Below are 23,215 nucleotides of genomic sequence, written 5' to 3'. Positions count from 1 at the left end.
CACAGCTAGTGTCTCACTTCCTCTCGCGAGGCGGACCCTCGGCGGGCCCCTCCCCTTTCGGACGCTTCGGGAGCTCAGACGTCTGGCGCACGCCTCTGGTTCAGCTTCTCCCGCCCTTCAACATCAAAACCGAGAATCGAAACTGCGCTGGATTCCATGCAGCAGGAGGCTGCACCCGCCCGATCTCCGGGGCCCCAGCAGGACCCCGCACTGCCCCACGCCCCCACCATGCCTCCCCCGGAGTCCCTCTCCGAAGGCCACGAGCCCAGCCACAGCCCCACAGAGGTACTAGTACTGCGTTTGGGGAGATGGGGTTCAGGCTTTGTTGATTTTGCTTGGGGGAGATGTGGGGAGGGACAGGGGAACTTGGCCAAGTACCTTAAAGAGTGATACAAAGAAGGAAGACCAGGCATGAGGTCCTGACCTTCTCGGTTTGGGGTAGCTGTCACGGAAAGTAGAAAATGGGACGAGGATAAGTAGGGGGGGCTCTCTGGGCTGCGATTCTCCACGAGCAGGGGGGGTAAGATGCTGAGGGTCAGTGGCACCCCGGACCGGACTCTTCCGCCCCCACGCTGGGACCTTCCTCTTATCCCCTGCCTCAGACGAAGGACCTACCTAATAGTAGCCTTATTGCACCGGCCTGGGAACCCCCAACATGTCCCAGGTGTGGAAAAACAAGAACCCTAGTTCCCAGATCAGAAAGTGGGAGAGAGGTGTCTTGGCTAAGGCCTCAGAGTTCCTGTGGTCTCTCCTTTAGGAAGCTTCTTGGATCCTTTTCTTGGAGCACCTGCTCCCCTAACCCCCATCCCCAAGGGGTTTATTAGGGGTTTATTAGTCTTCTGCACAAACTCCCTAGCCAACCCCGACCCCCAAAGGAACTTCTTAGATCACTTGCTCTATGTTCTTCCAGGCCCTTTTTACTGTCCTTCATGAAAGTACAAATAACACCATATTGCAGTAACTTTCATTATTTGCATTTACACCTAGGAATAATATTAACAATACTAGTTAACATTTATGAATATTTCTCATGGGCCAGGTACTGTATTAAGTACTTTTTTTGTGGTAAAATGTTATCAAATATATATATTATGTATGTTTTCTCCATTTCTAAGTGTACAGTTCAGTGGCATTAAATACATTCACAATGTTGTGTAGCCATCACCACCGTCTATTTACAGAATTTTTTTATCCAAACAAAGTCTGTACCCTTTAAGCAATAGCTCCTCATTCCGCTCTTCCCCCAGTGGCTAGTAACCTGTAATCTACTTTCTCTGTGGATTTGCCTAGTCTAGATATTTCCTATAAGTGGATTCCTACAATATTTGTCCCTTTGTCTCTGGATGATCTTACTTGGCATAATGTCTTCAAGGTTCATTCATGTTGTAGCATGTGTCAGAATCTCCTTTTTAAGGCTGAATAATATTCCATTGTGTGTATATACCACATTTTGTTTATCCATTCGTCTGTTGATGGACACTTGGGTCGTTTCCACCTTTTGGCTATTGTGAATAATGCTGTGTACAGACTAATGAGTGTACAAGTATCTGGGTACTTGATTTCAGTTCTTTGGGGTATATATATCTAGGTGTGGAATTGCTGGATCATACGGTAGTTCTATGTTTAACTTTCTGAGGAAACATCAAAGTGTATTAAGCACTTTATGTGAGGTTATATGATGTACACTTAATGAATCTCCTTTTTAAACTTAAGTTCCTTGAAGGCAGGGGTTTGTCCTATACATCCTTGTATCTCAGGGCCTAGTACCGTGTCTTAGGAGAAGTAGATGCTCAGTAAATTGTGGAGTGAGAGTGGGAAGGCCTGAGTAAGTGGAGGATTGGGGTACTGATAAGCCTGGATTTCGCATCATCCAATGACAGCCTGGTATGGCATAGGAAGTCCCACTCTGAGCCTGCAGCCATAGGGGCGGGTGTCCATTGGGTGGGGACTCCTGGGACTTCAGATCTCCCCTCCCTCTCTGATCCCCCAGCAAGCCACGGAGGAAGAGTTCCAGTTCTTGCGTTGCCAGGGCTGCCGGGCAGAAGCCAAGTGCCCCAAGCTGCTGCCTTGTCTGCACACGCTGTGTTCAGGATGCCTGGAGGAGCCAGGCATGCAGTGCCCCATCTGCCAGGCGCCCTGGCCCCCAGGCCCTGATGCGCAGGCCTTGGACAACGTCTTCTTCGAAAGCTTGCAGCGGCGCCTGTCGGTGTACCGGCAAATCGTGGACGCGCGGGCACTGTGCACCCGCTGCAAAGAGCCGGCCGACTACTGGTGCTTCGAGTGCGAGCAGCTCCTCTGCGCCAAGTGCATCGAGGCGCACCAGTGGTTCCTCAAGCACGAGGCCCGGCCACTGGCGGAACTCCGCAGCCAGTCGGCGCGGGACTTTCTGGATGGCACGCGCAAGTCCAACAACATCTTCTGTTCCAACCGTAACCACCGCAACCCTACGCTGACCAGGTGAGCAGGCCTGCCCAGGGTGGGGTGAGGCATCTAAGAGCGAGGTAGAAGGTGCGGGGAACAGAGTTCCAAAGTCTCACAGCCGGGAACGTGGGTCAAGGAGCTTCTAACGTCTTGTAACTCAAAATAAGGTCCACAGACCAGCAGCATCAATAGCGATGACCACAATTTATGCTGTCCCGTGCGAATGGATGGATAGCAATAGTTTACAATTTCCCCTTATAAGAAATAATGCTGCAGAATCATCTTTTCACCCATATCCAGTCATTTCTTCAGGATAAATTTTTAGAAATGCCATTTCTAGGTGAAGGGTTATGAAAGTTTTACATTTCGATACATGTGGCCAAACTGCCCTTTAGAAAGTCTTATAGTGGAATTTTCCAGAAGCACTCCCATGGAGTCTCAGTATAGCTGGATTCTAGAATGAGATGTGGGTAGTTAGTTTCTGTCTGAAAAGTCAAAACCGGAACACTGCACTTCCTGTGAGTGTCTGTATGAGAAAAAAAAAAAAGTCGTGTCCAATATTAATGATTTTTACTAAACAGCACAGGATTTTAATTCAGGATTTTTTGGATAGATAATACATTTATATGGTGCAAAAAATTACAAAGAAAATTTATAGAGAGGACAAAGTCTCCATTCCACTCTGTCCCCCATCTGCCTAATACCCACCACTTCTCCCTCCCCCATCCACGTTTAACCATGGTTACCAGTTTTGAATGTTTCCAGAGTTTGTGAATATACACACAGGTAGGAGTATATAGTCTTATAGGTCTTATTTTTCCTCCTTTAAGCAAAAAGGTAGCATACCTATGTGAACTTTTAATACTCCCCCCCACAATAGATAGCTTGTATAAGATTCTTGGGGATCTGCTTGCAAAGTGAAAGTATTCTTTGCCCATTGGGGGCACACTCAGACAGAGCTCCATTCCTGCTAAACTGACTGTGGCTTGCTTACTTCCTGCTTGGAGATTTACCACCTGTACTACCAGATTCCTCCACAGCTGATACTGTTGATGGAATTTGGATTTCTTTGTTTATTGTTAAGGTTGAGGTCCAGTGGCTTTTCATGTGTTTGTTGGCCGTTGAGCTTCTGCATTTGTGAATTGCCTCCTGAGGTCCTTTGCTTCTTTGTTTACTTTTAGGAATTAGTCTTTAATTGTAAGAGCTTGTTATAGTGCAGATATTTTTCCTGTGTTGACCTTTGTCATTCATTCAATATGAGGTGTTGTGTTTAAGTTTTTAGTTCTATGTAGTCCAATCCATCAATCTCTTCCTTTATGGTATCTGGCTTTGATCATCCTAGGAAAGATTTTTCCCACGCCAATGTTGAAAATATTTACTTATACTCTATTTTAATAATTTGTTTTTATAGTTAAATTTTTCATTCCCATGGAATTTATTTTTGTGTGTGGTATAAGGTAAGAACCCTTGCTTTGCATTTCTCTGCAAATGGAAAGCCAGTTCTCTCAACAACTTTTATTGAATAATTCACTCTTTTTGTTTGTTTTTTACCATTTTTTAAAATCGAAGTATAGTTGATGTACAATATTCTGTGTTACAGGTGTACAATATAGTGATTCACAATTTTTAAAGGTTATACTTCATTTATAGTTATTATAAAATATTGGCTATATTCCCCATGTTGTACAATATATCCTTGTAGCTTATGAATAATCCACTCTTGCTTTGATCTGAAATGCCCTTTTAATCTTGTACTAAATGTCCATGTAGTCATGAATATGTTTGTAAATCTCTGTTTTGCACCAAACTATTCTTATGCTAATCCTTACTACTGTAAGGAGTTCTGTAGCTTTATATTTGATAGGGTGAATTCCCATTCTTCTTCAAAAATAATTTTGCTTTCATAATTTGTACAGTTGCTTTTGCTCTTACAATTCATGCAGTTTCAGAACTTACATATTCATTGAGATTTTGACTGAGATGGCATTAAATCTTGGAAGAATTGGCCTCATCTCTGGTTATATCTTTGGGTTTTATAGTTTTATTCACAAACATCTTGAACTTTTAAATTATAGTGAAATTTCTAATATGTAATAATATTATGAATGGAATCTTTTTCCATTATAATTTCTAACTGGTTATCATTAACATTCACTAATGCTATTAATTTGTGTATATTTATATTACATCTAGCCATCTTATTGGGCTCTTTTATTCTTGTAAGTTTTTCAGTTGATTTTTTGGATTTTCTAGGTAAACAGTCATATCACCTACAAATAATAAAAACTATTTTCTTTCCAGTATTTATACATATTACCTCTTTGTAGCTTTGTTTCATTGGATTGGCCAGAACTGCCAGGACAGTATTGAATAATGTGAAGCAGTGGTTAGAAAAGGCAACTTTGTCTTGTACCTATCTTTCATGAGAAAGTTTCTTATGTTTTCTTGTTTAGTATGATGCTTATTATTGATTTCCTTAGGTGACTTTTAAAAATCACATTAAGAAAGTTGCCTCCCAGTTCTAGTTTTCTAAGAGTTTTGTTGTTGCTGTTATTTTGTTTTATTTTTAACTCAGGAATAGATGTTCTTTTGGACTCTGAAGATGTCCTTTCACCTTTTAATATGATGAATTATATCAATAGGTTTCTTTATGTTGAACCATTTTTTAATTCCTGGGAGGAAGAACTCTATCTGGTCATGATATACTATTATTTTAATTTCTAGCTAGATTCCACTTAGTACTGTTTTATTTAGGCTATTATCTATATTTATAAATGTGATCAAATTTTATGAATATGTATGATTTCCTTTTCAAGTTTTCTTATTCATTTGATAAGACAACTCTTTCAATGAGTTTGCAAACTTTTTTGAACATGATAATATATATAAATTGCTTAGCATAGTGCCTGGCACATATTAAATACTCAATAAATGTTAAAATGCTACTCTTATAATTTCTCTGCTGTAGACTAGTTTAAAGAACATAGCAATTCAAGCTTATAGAAGTTTCTTGAAAAACTATCTGATACAGGTACCTTTTTTGAAGAGTAGGTTTTTTTCCTCTTTTTTTTGGATCTTGAATCAGATTTTTTGGAATGTTTTCTAGTTCATCCTGAGTTATCTTTTATAATTTAAAAATCTCCTCTATACCTGTAATTGTGTTCCCTTTCTTATTTCTAATGTTGTATATTTGTGGTTACTTTAGTGATCTTTTCAAAGCACTGGCTTTTTGGTCTTTCCTTTTATTGCTTACTGATATTAATGTTTTCCTTTTTTCTAATTAATCATTTTGTTTTTAATCATCATTATTTTCTTTCTTCTACTTGTCTCTCATTATTCATCATCTAACTGAACATTTAATTCATTTATTTGTTATCCTTATGTTTAATACATTCTCCTGTGAGTATGACATTGGCTGCATCCCATAACTTTGATGTAGTGTAATCATAGTCAATCATTTCTCAAATATCTATAATTTCAGTCTTTTCTCTTTTTAAACATTTTTTCTTTGATAGAAGAGTTTGGGGGAGGGAGTTTTCTAAAATTTTCAAGTGGCTTGTGATGTTTGATTTAAATATTTGATGTTAATTTCTACTGTATGGTCACCTAGTATTTGAGTTATATCTGGGACTATACTGATGTTTTCTTTGGGGCCTTGGACCATATTCCGTGGACTAGCATATTCCTAGGATTTTTTAAAAATGTGTATTCTTTGTAGAGATATATCATATATATCTCTCCTCTTTCTATTCTGGTTTAAATTTTTAACAAACATATTAGAACATGTGTGTGTGTGTGTGTGTGTGTGTGTGTGTGTGTGTGTGTGTGTATCTCTCACCATCAAGAGTAGATTACAACTGTTCTTCCAGATAAGATAAAACTTTTAGCATACTTTTTCTTCTCCCCTCTTTCTCTTCCCACATTCAGATATAGTTGAAATAACATGAAATTTTAGTTCTAGATTATTACCAAATTTTATGTCTTTTCTATTCTAAGCATCCTTTTTTGACAGTTATTAAGTGTCATCATCACATTATAACCCACTTGTTATCTATAATCTTAGATTTTAATTAGTTTCATTGCTCACAATAATTTTTTCTATAACATATCTTCCTCTTTCTTCAATTATTTAATGTTATTAATTTCCCATTTGGCTGGAATACTTCAAGTAATTTTTTTTTGGTTGCTTTTCAGAGTTTACTTTCTGGAATCTTGATTGTCTTAACTTGCATGTCCTTCATTTGCTGTCACATTTATTTTTTAATTTATTTTTTATTTTTATTTTTGGCCATGCCACGCAGCTTGTGGGATTTTAGTTCCCTGACTAGGGATCAAACCTGGACCCTCAGCAGTGAGAGCACGGAGTCCTAACCACTGGACCGCCAGGGAGTTCTCTGCTGTCACATTTAAAGGAAAGTTTAGCTAGGTGTAAAATTCTGAGGTCACAATCACAAATCTTTCATCTTGGAATATATACACATTGCTTCATAAATTTGTGGCCTCCAGTGCTGCAGATGAGAAATTTAATTATTGTCTAATTATTTTTCCCCTGTGAGTAATCTGTTTTTGTTTGCTAAGGATTTTTATATATTTTTCTTTATTCTTGAGAATGATTGATCAAGCTATAGGTCTTTTCTTTTTTCAATAATCCTCTCTGACGTTGTTGAACTGAAAATTCAAATCTTTCTTCAGCTCAAAGAAATTGTCTTCTACTTTTCTATATATTGATTTCTGTTCATTTGCTTATTTTTTCTTTTTATAACTATTGTTTTTTTGTGTGTGTGGCTTTTTTTTAATTAACTTTTTATTGGAGTATAGTTGATTTACAATGTTGTGTTAGTTTCTGCTGTACAGCAAAGTGAATCAGTTATACATATACATATATCCATTCTTTTTTAGATTCTTTTCCCATATAGGTCATTACAGAGTATTGAGTAGTGTTCCCTGTGCTATACAGGAGGTCCTTATTAGTTATCTATTTTATATATTGTACTGTGTATATGTCAATACCAATCTCCCAATTTATCCCTCCTCCCCCACTTTCCCCCACAACCCTTAAGTTTGTGTTTTACATCTGTGACTATATTTCTACTTTGTAAATAAGTTCATTTGTATCATTTTTTTAGATTCCACATATAAGTGAGATCATATGATACTTATCTTTCTCTGCCTGACTTATTTCACTCAGTATGACAGTCTCTAGGTCCATCCATGGTGCTGCAACAATTGCAATCATGTTTTTTTAATTGCTGAACAAGGTCAGTGTTCTCAGGATGCTTTTTCTTGTCAGCCTGTTCTTGTTTTCTCAGTGTATATTCTTAAATCTCCCTGAAAAACAAACTTAGAATTTTTAGAAGGTTTATGTTTCCTATATTACCCTTTTTTTCAGTGTGAGCCAGGAATCAGTTTGGTCCCCATTTTGGCTGCTGATTCTCTTTGTAGGTCCTGTGGTTCTGTGTTGTCTGCTCACATGTACATGTGGACATCTAGACTGCACAGTCTTAGTAGCTGATAGGGGCTGGCAGCAATTGTGTAAACCACAGTTTACATCTCCTACCCTGCAGTGAGGATGGGGCCTCTCCCAGAGCCCCAGATGGTGGTAGCTTACAGAGTGCTTCACCTCTAGTGTGGGGAGTGGATTTCTCCACAGTGGGCAAGGTACAAGGGGCAAGGAGGTCCAGCCAGCAAGAGAACAGGATTCTTTTCCCTTGAGCATGGTAGATGGCTTCAAAAACCTGACAGTATTGCTTAAAAATCGTACACACACAGTCACAATTCACAGTTGTTTCACAATCTACCAGTGGTTACTAGGAAAACTCAACTTGTTTCTTCTGCACAAAACCTCAGTGTCATAATAACCCACAACTTCCTGCAGGTTACAAGTCAATAATAAACCATTCCATCCTTTGACATTGAGCTGACTTAGGGCTCACACTGGGAGCGGCATCAGAAGTGGCTTTAAACTTTCAAACTCAGCTTGGGAGCGTCCTCCCTGGGGCCATTGGCATTTGATCACCATGCCTGTGGAGTCCATTCTTTCAGCTCACATTCCTACTATGTAGCAAGCCCTCTGCTAGGTGCTAGGGTATAAGTACAAACAGATACAGCCCTGGCCCTCTGAGGTCACAGTCTGCTGGAGGAACCAGATCTGCAGTTAACAATCAAGGCTGCAAAGTGCTTCAAGGAAGCCTGCTCACCATTGTCACTCTGTGCTGATAGTCGCCCTTAGGACAGTGTGATAAGACACAGTCCTCTCCCTCATATTTTCCCTTGCCAGACGGCTGACATCCCGTGTGTGCTCAGTTATTTAAGGGCAGAAGGAAGAAGGAAGGCAGGCACCAGGCATGTGATATCAGAAAAGGCCACCTGCCCAGCCTGGATTGGCTGGGGATGGCAGCTTCCAAGGGGGTGTCACACTTAGCCTGGCCTGTAAGGAAGCAGAGAGGGGAGGGAGCATGTGCAAAGGCAGAGGCACCAGCAAGTCTGCTGCATTTCAGGAACTGCAAGTAAAGGCTGTGCTGGAGGGCAGGGTCTGGAAGGGTGAGCTAGGGTCAAACATGGGAGAGTTTGGACTCTATCCTACAATTTCTGGGGCAAAGGAATGTTCTCAGTTTGCTCCATTTTCCTGCAGTTTACTCTTGTACCAGTGAGTATTCTGTAGAACACAGTGTGAATGGACCTTTGGGGACTCTGTTGGAAACCCACTGGTGGTATTAAGGCAGAGAGTGGGATAATGTTCAGATCCTCTTCTGCACTCTGGTACTTTGATTGAAGTGGGCAAGTTTAGGAGCAAGGAGACCAGGATTTTTTTTTCTTTGGCTGCATGCTTATTTACATTTTACCCTATTCCATAAAGAATTTGAGATTTACCACCTTACTGTTGGATATATGACCCAAGCGGAACTGAAGCAAAGAATCTGGACCTGGGGAAAGGGAGCTGCATTAGGAGGCTGAGCCATGGTGCAGGTGGGGGTGAGGCCTGCAAGAATGCAGAGGTGGCAGCATGGGGAGAAGGCCAGAGTCTCACATGGCCATGGCCTGCCTGACCTGGAGGTCAAGGTGGCTGCCAGCCTTTTCATCACATGTGCTGGGGAGCGCTGCGGAGTGCCTTGCAGCCAAGGGTAATGGGGGTTTAGGACTGTCGATGAGACCCATGTTGGGGTGTCAGATCCCAAAGCTTGGCTGGATGGGGTAGGGGAATTAATCCAGGACCATCAAAACTTGTAGCGGGAAGAGCTTTAGTTACAGTTGAGTGGGGAAAATGAAAGACCTATTATTCAAGTTTGAGACGTATGATGAGATCATAAACTGGGAAAAGAGCTCCCAAGACCAGAAGTTGGAGTGATTGGCAACAGGTGGGGAGAGACATCCTGGGCAGCCCAGGGGAGGGTTCAGGGCAGAGGTGGACATCACGCAGTGGTGGCAGGAACCACAGTGCAGGGGACAGACTTAAAATCAGCCTTGAGTGACGCTCCCCGATCCCTTGGTACCTGGGCAGCGCCTTTCAATAGGAAACTGAAACCTTTTCCAATATGGTCAGAGAATGGGCTCTTCTGGTTGGATTTAACCTCTTCTTAACACAATAAAGCACTTTCCTGTCTTTTGAGATGTTTTTTCCTGTGCTGTTACCTTAATTCCCAGACCCTCCTATAAGATTATTGAGGAAGAGAGAATTGTTGCAAGAGGCCCAGACATTAATGGGAGCTCATCCGCAAATAGGAGATCTTATCTGAGCTAGGGCCAGGACAGGACGCAGGATTTCCTGACTGCAGACTCTGCAGAGTCTGTCCTGGTGCTGCCAGCCTCCACATACAGGTAGTTTTCAACTAACAACCTGGCCGAGTTGCAAAAAAAGGATTCTACAAGTTGCTTGTTTCGAGCTCAGAGTGTATCTTACCTTACAATTAGCTTATTCAAAGGAAGCATGCTATTTAAGCAATGTTAAATTTAATTTTCCTTGACTTTGATGAAAGAAAAAGATACTAAAGTAAAATTAGACTTGCTAAACTTCAAAGAAATATTTCTTCATCCTAAAATATTTCCTAAAAGACCTCTCTAAGATTAAGCAAAAATATTACTAAGGCATCAAGAGGCTGGAGTCATTATAGTTTGTTTTTAATGAAATGCATCCATTTTAGACAGTAACAAAGTCTTTGCCATGAAAGATCAGGATGGTCCACTCCCATGTTTGTAGTCTTGGTTCCATGTCACAATGGCTGTAATTCACAGCACTGGTCCTTTCACTTTAACACCACTTTTCATGGATTCTTTGTTTTGATTCAGCTCTTGGTTGGACGGATGTTGTCAATCAGCAGTTTTTCTCAAGGACTTCTGTGTTCTGAATTCCTAGAGTGTCTTGGTGTTGAGAATGTCTCAGTTGCTTTTACGCTTGCATGACCTCTTGGCTGGGTGTAATATACCTGGTCACGGTCTTTCCTTTAGAGCTTTGTAGACTTTGCTGCATTATCTTCGAGCATCAAACGTCCACCAGGAGAGGCCTGAGGCCAAATTTATTTGCTTTTTCTGTCTCTATGCCTAAAGATATTTTTCAGTCCTTAAGTTTATCAATTTAACCAAGCTGTCTTGGTGTGGAGCATATTGTATCAAATTATTCTGAAACCCGGCTTGCTCCTTTAGTTTAAAAGTTCTGTTTATTTCAGTGAAATTTTCTAACATAACCCCTCCTCCTCTTTCTTCCAATTCCTTTCCTTCTCATTTTCCTCTTGCTCTATTACCATTAGTATTACAGTTTTTAATTTATGATTTTATTTTTTTTCTGATTAGTAATCTTAAGAGTATTACCACAGTTTGGGGGAAACTTAAATATTTAGTGAGTATTGAATGAGTAACAAAGATCAGAACCACAGTATACACTCAGAGCTACATAAAATCATTTTATACCTATTTTAATAAAAGTACTTCTGGAGGATATCAAAATTGTTTGTGTCACGTAAGGAGTTACTGCTTGTTTCTGATGTCACCAGATTCTATTAACATTTAATGATTAACTTTATAGTCATTGAATTTTGTAACAAATGCCTGCTTTGGCATATTTTTAAAAAAATAAATTTATTTACTTAATTATTTTATTTTTGGCTGTGTTGGGTCTTCGTTGCTGTGCGCGGGCTTTCTCTAGTTGGCGGCGAGCGGGGGCTACTCTTCGTTGCAGTGCGCGGGCTTCTCATTGCGGTGGCTTCTCTTGTGGAGCACGGGCTCTAGGCGCACGGGCTTTAGTAGTTGCGGCACGTGGGCTCACTAGTTGTGGCTCACAGGCTCTAGAGCACAGGCTCAGTAGTTGTGGCGCATGGGCTTAGTTGCTCCACGACGTGTGGGATCTTCCTGGACCAAGGATCGAACCCGTGTCCCCTGCATTGGCAGGCGGATTCTCAGCCACTGCGCCAAAGGGAAGCCCGCTTTGGCGTGTTTTACAGTTTGGATTTGTTCTGCCGAAGCTGTTAGAGTTGGGGAGGTATTTTGAGATAGGTACAACTAAATAGAAGAGCTGCCTGTTTATACCATATGTTATTTAATACAGTATTAAGTTATTGTTACCTTAATATCCAATAGCATTTTTCTTATTCATGGCTTTAGTTAATTGATTGTTTCAGCTATTTCCATCTCTTTTGCTGTTTTTTTTTTTTTTAATTTATTTATTTATTTATGACTGTGTTGGGTCTTCGTTTCTGTGCGAGGGCTTTCTCTAGTTGTGGCAAGTGGGGACCACTCTTCGTCGCGGTGCGCGGGCCTCTCACCATCGTGGCCTCTCTTGTTGCGGAGCACAGGCTCCAGACGCGCAGGCTCAGTAATTGTGGCTCACGGGCCCAGTTGCTCCGTGGCATGTGGGATCTTCCCAGACCAGGGCTCGAACCCGTGTCCCCTGCATTGGCAGGCAGATTCTCAAACACTGCGCCACCAGGGAAGCCCCTTGCCGTTTTATTTATTGAAATTAGGTTGGATTTAAGTGAAATAGCTTAATCAGATTAATAAGTAATCACTGTACTTATCTATGTGATAAACTTTGCCTTGTCCTCTTACAACATTTACTGGCATGTAAATCCAAATTGTGCTCATGTTCACTAATATCCAATACTATATAATTATAGTGCATTATTATAAAACTCAGTGAATTTGCCCAAGTGATCTTTGTTCAAAAATTGAATCTCCTTCATTAACATATTACTTATGTGTTACCTAAGATATTTCTTGCGCTTGATACTATTCTGACTGTATTTCCAAGGGGCATCATTGCAGTCACCTCAGTGTATGGTGATAATCACTTTTTTTTTTTTTTTTTGGCTGCTCCACGCAGCTTGTGGGATCTCAGTTCCCTGACTAGGGATCAAACCAGGGCCCTTGGCAGTGAAAGCACGGAATCCTAACCACTGGACCGCCAGGGAATTCCCAGATGATCACATTTTACAAATACCATGTGGTGGCACTGGGAAAGGTTGATTGGAGAGACCAGAGGCAAGGAGGCCTATTAGGGGACAGTGCTAAAGGAGATAAGCCATAATTGGGGCAAGAACAAAGGCAGTATCAATGGGAACTGATGTGACAGATTTAGGAACCAGAATTCTACCTTAATCGTCTCTACATTCTAGCCCCATACCTGTACATAGCTGGTACTCAGTAATTTTTTTTAAGTAAATGAAGGTAGACCTTAACAAGACTTAATAATGAGTTATTGTTGAAGCAGTCGAAGAGGGGAGGAATCTGGAATTCCCCTTGATCTTTGGCTTGAGGGGCCTTTGAACAGTAGTGCCATTCACTGCCATAGAGAGGGCAGGAGAGGCAGGGCACCCATGCAGCAGTGCACCTGCTACCTACTGAATGAGTGACGTGGCCCAGCAGAACACTGTCCACCATGGATATGCCAGTCTTGAAAGCAGAGACCTACATAGAAAAGAGTGGGGAAGGGAAACTACAAACTTTCTCTTCCTCTTTCTTGGGTGTGGGACCAGCATAAGACCATAGTGTGAAATAGACAAGGCTCCCTCCTCTCCTCTTTCTTTGCTGCTTCTCTTTTTTTTTTTTTTTAATTTATTTTATTTATTTACTTTTGGTTGCGTTGGGTCTTCGTTGCTGCTCGTGGGCTTTACTCTAGTTGCAGCGAGCGGGGGCTACTCTTCGTTGTGGTGCGCGGGCTTCTCACTGTGGTGGCTTTTCTTGTTGAGGAGCACGGGCTCTAGGTGTGTGGGCTTCAGTAGCTGCGGTGCGTGGGCTCAGTAGTTGTGGCTCGTGGGCTCCAGAGCGCAGGCTCAGTAGTTGTGGCGCACGGACTTAGTTGCTCCGCGACATGTGGGATCTTCCCGGACGAGGGCTTGAACCCGTGTCCCCTGCATTGGCAGGTGGATTCTTAACCACTGCGCCACCAGGGAAGTCCCTCTTTGCTGCTTCTCTTAACTTCTGTTATCTTCCTCTCTGAGACCGCAGGTTTTCCTATCTCTGTCACCACCTTCTCAGCTAATGAATAGTTGGAGGAGGGGAGGTCAATAGGAATAATGCTTTCACTCTCTTTGAGCATCCCAGTCTCTACAATTATGCATCTCCTCTCCTGGCTTCAGAAATCTTATTTCCTCAACTGTGTCACCCTGGAGATGGCAGGAAACCAGCCTCATTAAATGCATCCATACTACTGTGTAAATGACTGACGGATCCCTTTAATTACCCTCTAGCTAATTATTTGAATTTCCAAAGGAGGCTGCTCCTTTCCATACTCCACCAAAGTGAGATCCCCCGTCAACCCTTGTTGAGATGGGGGCGGTGAAGTGGAGAGTTTTTCCATCACCATTCAGGCAAGCCAGGGCCTGCCCTGGAGTTTTGCTCTGGGGCCATCTCTCCTCCACTAGGGCTGTTTTCATAGGATTTTTGCTTCCTGCATTCTGAGTTACCCTGTTTCCTAGGACAGCAGAAGTGCCATGCTGCTCTGGTCCTAGTGGGAAGTGTGGCTGGTCTAGGGCGGCATGTCCCTACTGGGAAGGGAACAGCCCAGAGACCACACTCAGTGGTGATGTTTCCTTACTGCCTGAGGTTGAGAGGCTCACCCACCAGCAGCAGGGCTCTCCCATGCCACGTGTACATGTGTGGTTAATGCCCCCTCTTCTTTCACAGCTCCAGAATGTCCAATGTGTATCTGGCACTGTGCTGGTCACTTCACATACACCAGCCCCTCGTCTTTGTAACAGTCTATGAGAGAGCATCCTTATGCCCATTGTATAGATGGGGAAATTAAGACTCAGAGAGAGAAAGTAATTTACTCAAGGCCTCATAGCTAGGAATTGTGGAGGAGCTCAGATTCAGGCCTAGGTCGGGCCGTCTCCAGAACCCATACCCTGTCTGCTGTCACGTGGCCTCTGGGATGGCAGTTTAGACACAGGCAGCTTTTGGATGGGAAGACTGAGAACCCAGGAAACATGTTGGGGTTTCTATTAAGATATTAATCAGGCAGTCAATTCGCTGAACAGTCATAAAGGGATAAACAAAACAGTATATCACAAGGCAGAAGAGAAAGAGCTTGTTGTAATTCCTAGAGGGGATGTTCTTTTACGGTTCCCCATTGCCTCCTATTTGAAGTCCAAACTCGTTTGTTTAGAATTGATTACGGAAGCTTTTGGAAAATCTCAGTAAGTAAAAACGGGGAAGGAGGAAGAGAAAGAGGTAACTACTATCAATCTAGACTTTTTCCTTTCCTTCCTGCTGTCTCTATAATCATCTAAAACAGAATGAACAACACTTAGTGTTACAAAGTGTGCTTTTCTTATAATAGGAGGTCATGAATGTCTTTCCAAAAAATAGATAGTTTTGAATTTTCAGGCAGCTGCATCTGTTGATAGTATGATTTCTTCCACTTCTTCAGTGGTTATAAGGTCTTTACCGTCATGAGAGTAAATAGTCAACTATTATGTCTCCATGGTGTTATTTTTCATATTTAACTCCGATTCATCAAAAATATATCTTGGTGTAGTGTATGAAGCAAAGCTCGAACTTGATTTATTTCCCCCCCTGTAGCCAGTTTTCATGATCTAATAGTTGAAAATCCTTTAATGTCCGTTAGTTTGGGATGCTTTGTTTATTATATAAAATATTACATTCTGATAGATGCCAGGGCCTCTTTCAGGACTATCTGGTCTGTTGTGCTGATCATTCTCCTATTAGACTAGTATGTACACTTTTAATAATGGTAGTTCTATAATGTTGTCAGTGGCAGAGAAAATCCCCTTCCTTACACTGATTTTTCAAAAAATTTCTTAGCCATTTGATCTGTTTACTCCTTCATGTGAAATTTATTCTTTTTTCTTTTTTTTCATCATGTGAGATTTAGAATCAGTTGGTTGAGTTTTAAAATCTCATTCGTAATTTGGCTCAAATTGCTTTAAACCTTTATATTAACTTGAGGAAAATTAATATTATACTATTTAGTCTCTCCAGTCGGGACCTTGATACACTTTTCTGTTTTTAGACTTTCTCTCTTAGTGGGTTTTTGTCATTTACTCCATATAAGTTCTATGTATTTCTTGCTAGGATTATGTCTAGGTATTTTTTTTTTTTTTTAGCATTTTTAAAATTGCTGTTGTGAATGAGAACATGGAAAATTTTTCCATATTTCTTTTCATTTGCTTTGCTGGAATAGAATTAAGCTGTTTTCTTCTCTTAATTCTGGTATAATCCAGCCACTTTGCTGAGCAACTTCTTATTGATTCCGTGGTGTTTTAGTGCATTCTTTCGAGTCTTACAGAAGCAAATAAGTGCCCTTTTGCTTTCCAGAGCTACACCTCTCTGTCTGTGTTAAGTCTGGGTCCTTGTCATGGAGCTCCTTGTGGGTAGGTGCCCACCTCACCTCTGTCTCCCCCAAAAGTGCCAAGCACATAGTGGGTGCTCAGTAAGTGTCCTTTGAATGAGGGTGAAGGAACCCTAGGCCAAGGAAGTCATCCTTGGTCTTGGGTGGCAGGCCCAAAATGGGTCATTCTGATTCAGGGTTTGCACCTCAGTCTTATCAGAAAGTTGGGGGCTTTGGACCCCAGGGCGTCCGATGCAGGCCCCTCAACAGAGACCTGAAGCCAATTGTCTCCTTCCATCCAGAGGGGCAGGGGTGGCTGGTTTCCCTGGGGAGACCCCATTTGGGGCAGAAGGGGCTTAAGAAGAGGACCCAGCAGAGACTGTGGTCCCCCCAGCAAGTCTTGCTCTCCCTCCAGCCAGGCCACCCTAGGGGTCCCCTTCCCAGGCCTGGAGCACTCTTTCTAAGGAAGAGTCACTCACCTCGGTCTCAGCCCCTCTCCCATGGATCCAAAGCTAGGAAAATGACAACTGGTTCTAGTTCTCCCTTTATTTCTATAGCCTATCTAATTGCCCACATCTAGTAGAATTCTGTTCTTTAATTAAAAACATAGGTAATATCAATACATTCACAAGGTTCAAACATGAGAGCAACCTAAAAGGCATACAGTGAAATGCCTCACTCCACCTCTTCCCTGCCCCATCCTGTAAATACTTTTATTAATTTGTATCCTTCCAAGGTTTCTTTATTCAAATGCAATCAAATATGAATATATTCTTATTTTTCTCCATTCTTACACAAAAGGCAGCATCCTATAATGCACTTTGGGATTTTTTTTGGCTGCGTTGGGTCTTTGTTGCTGCACGCGGGCTTTCTCTAGTTGCGGCGAGCGGGGGCTACTCTTCATTGTGGTGCATGGGCATCTCATTGCGGTGGCTTCTCTTGTTGCAGGGTATGGGCTCTAGGCACACAGGCTTCAGTAGTTGTGGTGTGCGGGCTCTAGGGCGCACGAGCTTTAGTAGTTGTGGCATGCAGGCTCAGTAGTTGTGGCGCCCGGGCTTAGTTGCTCCACGGCATGTGGGATCTTCCCGGCCCAGGGATCGAACCCGTGTCCCCTGCATTGGCAGGCAGATTCTTAACCACTGCGCCACCAGGGGAGGTCCCCTATAATACACTTCTACGCCTTGATTTTTTTACTTAAAATGTACATTGTCATAATTGAACACATTATATGGTAGTCACTGTTCTAACCTTTTATATATATTAACTCATCGAATCCTCCTAATACTCCTATTATTTTTTTTTTTAATACTCCTATTATTATCCTTATTTTGCCAGAGAGATTTTTCCATATAATGAACTTCCTCAGTGTTTTTCAGCTGCATAGTACTCCATTGTACGGGTGCATTGTAATTTATGTAACTCATTGCCTAGTGATGGGCACTTAGGTTGTTTCTATTCTTTGCTATTATGGACTGTGTTACGTTGTACAAATGTTATTTTTTATGTATGGAGATAGAGCTGCAGAAAAGATACCTAGAAGGGAGAGTGCTGGGTCAAAGGATAAATACATTTGTAATTTTGATGAATACTGCCAAATTGCCCTCTGTCGAGTTATTCATTCCTTTCATAATTGCTTAACATTTCTCATTAGTAGTGTCTAATTAGGGAGCACTAATATTTCAGTCAATTATAATCATAGTCTTTTTTAAAGACATTCATGTAGGGCTTACCTCATTTGATCCTCTCCAGCACTCCCATATGAGGTAGGAATTATCCCTATTTTACAGGTAAGAAAACTGAGGTGCAGAGAGGTTAAATGACCTGCCAAGGAAGGGCACAGAGCTGAGGTCAGATCCACATCTGCCCAGCTTTTTTCTCTGCTCCACCTGCCACTTACCACAGCCACTGGCCCTGCCTCTGGGTGATGTGGGTCTCTGTTACTTAGATCCGATTTCCTGAGGCTGGAGGAGCTCAAGGCTCATGACCCAGTGGCAACCCCCATCCCACTTTCCACACACTTTTCTGTCTGCAGAAAAGCTTTGCTAGCATGGCATAAGTCTCCTGTGTTTGAGCAGGAGGGTCAAGCCCTGGGACCTTACCACCTTGGGTGACTTGGGTAGGTTGAGAGCTGGCAAAGCTGAGGACTAGTACCTGGTGTCAAGATTTTAGAATTGGGTCGGCCAGCAGGCTCTCTGTTGGCAGTTCTGGGACAAGTTGATCTCAGTAATTAAGGCCAAAGTGGCCCCAGCTAAAATCCTTTCTCCTGGCCTCAGGTGGGCTAACTTTTTATTTTCATTGCTGGTGAGAGTAAATTACAGCAGTATTTCTAGGGAAGTGACTAATATTTTTCCTGGTAATATTTGAAGAAGCAGGACTGCAGTGTTTCAGAGCATGGACTCTGAGCCAGGCTGCTTGGGTTTTTATATTAGTTTCCTGTTGCTGCTGTAACATCTACCACAAATTTAGGGACCTAAACCATTAGAGATATATCATTTTGTACCTCTGGAGGTCAGAAGTCTGAAATGGGTCTCATTGAGCTAAAATCATGACGTCAGTAGGGCTGTGTTCCTTCTGGAGGCTCTTGAGGAGAATCCATTTTCTTGCCTTTTCCAGCTTCTAGAGGCTGCCTGCATTCTGTATTTCATGATCCCCTTCCATCTTCAAAGCCAGCAGGATAGTGTCACTGTGACCTCTACTTCCATCATCACCTCTCTCTTCTCTCACTCTCCTGCCTCCTGCCTCTTTCCTTTATGAGGATTCTTGTGATTACATTGGGTCCACCCAGATAATCCTGGATAATCTTCCCATCTCAAGATCCTTAATGTAATCACACCTGTCAAGTCTCTTTTGCCATGTAAGGTACCATATTCAGGTTCCAGGAATTAGTACTTGGATGGGGGCCATTATTCTGCCTACTACAATTTGCATCTGGACTCTACCACTTACTAATTGTGTGACCTTGGACAAGTTATTGTACCTCTTGCTCAGTTTCCCCATCCTTAAAATAGGGATAATAATAATCCCCACTCCATAGGATTGTTAGAAGGATTAAATGAGCTGATATTTGTCAAATGCTTATAATAGTGTCTGACACATAGTAAATGCTATGGAAGTGTCTGCTGGCTAAAATATATTAAATAAATAAAAATATACATACTCTTTGATCTAGCAATCCTATTATTTTGTAATGTATTTCATAGAAACAAAAGGATGCATGCATTAGGCTACAGAAAGCATTGTGCATATTGGGGAAAAATGCACAAACAGGAAATCACTGGAATGTCCATTAACAGGATGAATGAATCAGTGTGGTCCATCTGGAATGTAAAGAAGCTATTAACGAGAATACATCAGATCCATACTTGCAGACCTAGAGGAGTGTCCTGAACAAAAGTTCAATTAAAGGAGGAAGTTACAAAGGTTTAGCATGCTCTTATTTTTTTTAAGAACATCAACCTGCCCAAAACTGTGGTAGATATTTGAGCCAATTATTTAAACTCTGAATGTCTTGGTTTCTTTATCTGTGAAATGAGGATAACAGTAATTCTCCCTTAAGAAACTCTACGGAGGATTAAGTGGAATGAAATGTATCAAGTCCTTAGAATTCTGCTAGCAGCAGCATAGTCTGGATATTTACGTAAAGCTGTTTGAATAGAGAGAGGTGTGAAGGATGCACCCAGGGAGCTCACCTGGTTGCCTCCGAGGTGGGGAAAGGAAATTCAGAAACGCTGGGAAGAGATGATTAACATTCTTGTTGTACGTCTTGGCGTTGTTTCACGGATGGAGGCTAGCTATTATTACTTTAGTAACTTTTGATGTTCTAATACGTTTTATTGGTAGTTTGGATACTATCACCATAGCCACAAACACTGAATTGAGAAAAGCACGAACGTAGAAACATACCATGATTCAAAGTTTTGTAATTTTTGAAAAGGAATTTAATAACGAATATAAAGAGAAAAAAAGCAGGCGAGCCCTAAATCAGGCCAGCCTTATGTGTCCGCAGCATCTACTGCCGAGGCTGCTCCAAGCCGCTGTGCTGCTCGTGTGCGCTCCTGGATACGGGCCACAGCGAGCTCAAGTGCGACATCGGGACGGAGATCCAGCAGCGGCAGGAGGAGCTGGACGTCATGACCCAGAACCTGCAGGAGCAGGACCGCACCTTTGGCGCGAAGCAGGCGGAAATTAGCTCGGCCATCAGCCAGCTGGACCGCATGCGCGCGGCCACCGAGGAGCTGATCCGCACGCACATGCGCCAGGCGGTGGAGCGCGTGCTGGAGGTGGAGCGCCAACTGCTGGAGGAGGTGAATGCACAGTACCAGCGCGATTACGAAGAGAAAGCGGGCCAACTGGGCCGCCTGGATGCTGTGCTGCAGCGCATCCGCATGGGCAGCGTGCTTGTGCAGAGGATGAAGCTCTATGCTTCCGACCAGGAGGTGCTGGACATGCACGGCTTCCTGCGCAAGGCACTCCACCAGCTGCGCCAGGAGGAGCCCCAGAGCCTGCGAGCTGCCGTGCGCACGGACAGCTTCGATGAATTAAAGGTGCGCCTGCAGGATCTCGTCTCTTGTATCACCCAGGGCACAGGTAAGCCACCCTCATGGCTGCCCTGTTTACCGTTTAAGGGCTTGGGCCTTGCCGCTGCCCCTTGGGAAAGGCGGGGTAGAGAAGATCAGTTCCGTATGGCAGAAAAGGAAACTGGGGGTGGGGGTGGGGTTTATTAAGTCTCTTGGGTTTGATCACATCATAGGTTACAGGGTGCAGGATAAATCTGGGGGAGAGGAGGCACTGACACGAGGCTGCAGCCACCCAGAGGGGTCACGTTTGACTGATTAACAAGGCCCTATGGATTAGCTGCGATCTTGTGACACTAGAGGAAGTTAAGAAATGACAAAGCTGAGAACCAGACCCTGTATCATTTTAGCCCCAGAGGGACCAACCTCTTCAGGAGGTTCTCTTAAGCCACCTGTGTCCAGCAACAGAGAATTAACTGGAACATGAGGTATGGGCAGAGGGGCTGAAAACCACTCCCCCCATCCCCCTGTGGTTGGGTGCTTACCCAGAACCATGCTAGGGCTCAGTGGAGGAGATCTTTTTCCCCTGGGATGGCCCGCCATCTGGACCAACTGCCAACCTTTATGGGCCCTGCCTTGTACTGGGCACTTGGGAAGTATGGAGACAGCACACCAGTTCCTGACCTGGAGTTCTCCAGTCCAACTGGGAGACAAGGTTGGGGCACATTACATAGCTGGAGAATGAGACAGTGCTTGGCTCTGCAATACAAATCCAGGAGTTGCAGCACCTTTATAGGAGCTGGAGATATCAGGGGGGTTCCAAGAGACACAGGGGGTGCACAAGAGGGCCTCCAGGGTGGGGAGGCTTTAATGGCTCTTTGACAAAATCTCTAGGCTGGACTCTTGAGTTCTGGTCAGCTGGTGTGAGGATGCCCTTACTGGGTAAGGGGAGGGAGGCTACAGAATCCGAAGGTTCTCAGGTAGGTGCCAGTGATGGAGACCTTGCTTACTCCTGCCCTTGGAGATAGTGGACGTGGGCTCATAAAAGTGCAGTACTAGAGTGGGCATGCAGTTGTGCCTTCTCCACCTAGGTGGTGACTGTTACCCCATGTACAGGAAATGACCTGCGTAGAGTTTAAGCAGCTTGCCTTGGGTGTTGTAACCGGGCAGTGGCAGAGAAAGGAGTTATTTTATTCTGAAGCATGAGAGATTTAGATTTAATAAAAACAGGGTGCAGGTCAGAAGAGTATCACGGAGCTCTCACTATGCAGAGAAATCAGTGAGCAGTAACGGTGTTAGGATTGTCCATGCTTTGCCTTGGTGATAGCCCCAAGATGGAGAGAGCTGTGCTTGGGGTTTGGAGCCAAAGGCAAGCACTCTCTAGTGCTACCTCTCTCTTCCTTCTGGCTGAGTTCATGCCCATTGCAGTCAGGGAGCTTTCTTTCCAATTACAGCCCCTCCATGGAGCTGCCCCAGTGCTGCCAGAGGCCCTGGAGAATGGGTCTCCAGGAAAAGCAACGGGGATGTTTCCTTTGTCACTGTCCCGAGACAGGATGCTTCTCACCAGGGATGTCTCTGACTTGCCTGTGACCTTCTCTGTGTTCTCCAGATGCAGCTCTTTCCAGGAGAGCCAGCCCAGAAGCTGCCCGCACACCCAGAGACACTTTTGACGTTGACCTGGTGAGATGGGCTTGAGGTCTGAAGGGGAGGTGGTATGTCCTGCCGGTCAGGTGGGTTGGGAGTTCCCCTGTGTAAGGAAGGAAACTGAGTCTTGCTCTCCCTGTGTCTACAGGCAGTAGAGGAGGAAGAGCACCTGAGAGAGGGACAGCAAGGACCTGGACTGGGGCCTTCAGTGGGAGGGAACAAAGGAAGGGCTGGCTGCCTGGCTCTGGGCTCCCAAATGCCAAAGTGTAGCTCTTGATGGGTTCAGGAGGGGTTAGGCCCAGGGATGGATAGGAGATAAAGGAGGTGGTCGCTGGTAGGCAGGCCCTTGATAGATGTGGCAGATGACCCTCCCCTCTGTGTGCCCCACCCCAGGTATGTGGACCTTCCCCTCGTCTCCCCCCACACATGGATCTTGGAGACAAATGAAGAATGGGGCCAGGAGTCAGACAGTGATCACAGTAGCCTGGGTTCCATCGGTGTGATTTCAGGGCCAGCAGAGTTCCAAGAACCATAGTTTTCAGGGTTGGGAAGTGCCCACACTCCCTCTAATGTTGGCATCACCTCTGCAGCACCCCTGACCTGTGGCTGTCCAGCTATCATGCACACCCTCCAGGGACAGAAAGCTCACTCATTCTTGAGGCAGCCACTCCCATCTCTGGACTGCTCTGACTTAGAGTGCGTCCCTGGGTGGAAATGCAACGGCATCCCTTTAATCTGTCCTCTTGGGTGCTTGCATGCATGGCTCCTCTCTGCCAGGATAAGCTTCTTCAGTTTCTTGGACCGGGCATCTGGTCTGCTCCCCATCCTGGTCATCCAGGTGTACGTGCCTATTGAGGGT

At 43.5% G+C, this 23,215-nt stretch overlaps 1 protein-coding gene across 7 annotated transcripts in view; it reads left to right on the top strand.

The window, feature by feature from the left end:
• The first annotated feature begins 65 nt into the window (after positions 1–65).
• Positions 66–23,215, top strand: part of PML (PML nuclear body scaffold) — a 43,868-nt gene continuing 20,718 nt past the window's right edge. For all 7 annotated transcript variants that reach the window (XM_059912777.1, XM_059912782.1, XM_059912781.1 and 4 more), the window contains exons 1-4: positions 66–285; positions 1,991–2,457; positions 20,205–20,785; positions 22,322–22,392. In XM_059912777.1, coding sequence (XP_059768760.1) covers positions 157–285; positions 1,991–2,457; positions 20,205–20,785; positions 22,322–22,392 — 1,248 coding nt within the window. In that variant the 5' untranslated portion in view covers positions 66–156. The remainder of the gene's footprint in view (positions 286–1,990; positions 2,458–20,204; positions 20,786–22,321; positions 22,393–23,215) is intronic.

Source organism: Balaenoptera ricei, chromosome 2 (assembly GCF_028023285.1).
Source record: "Balaenoptera ricei isolate mBalRic1 chromosome 2, mBalRic1.hap2, whole genome shotgun sequence".
In the NCBI taxonomy this organism is placed as follows: domain Eukaryota; kingdom Metazoa; phylum Chordata; class Mammalia; order Artiodactyla; family Balaenopteridae; genus Balaenoptera; species Balaenoptera ricei.
Note: the sequence above shows the minus strand (reverse complement) of the source record. Positions and strands in the feature narration are given on the sequence as shown.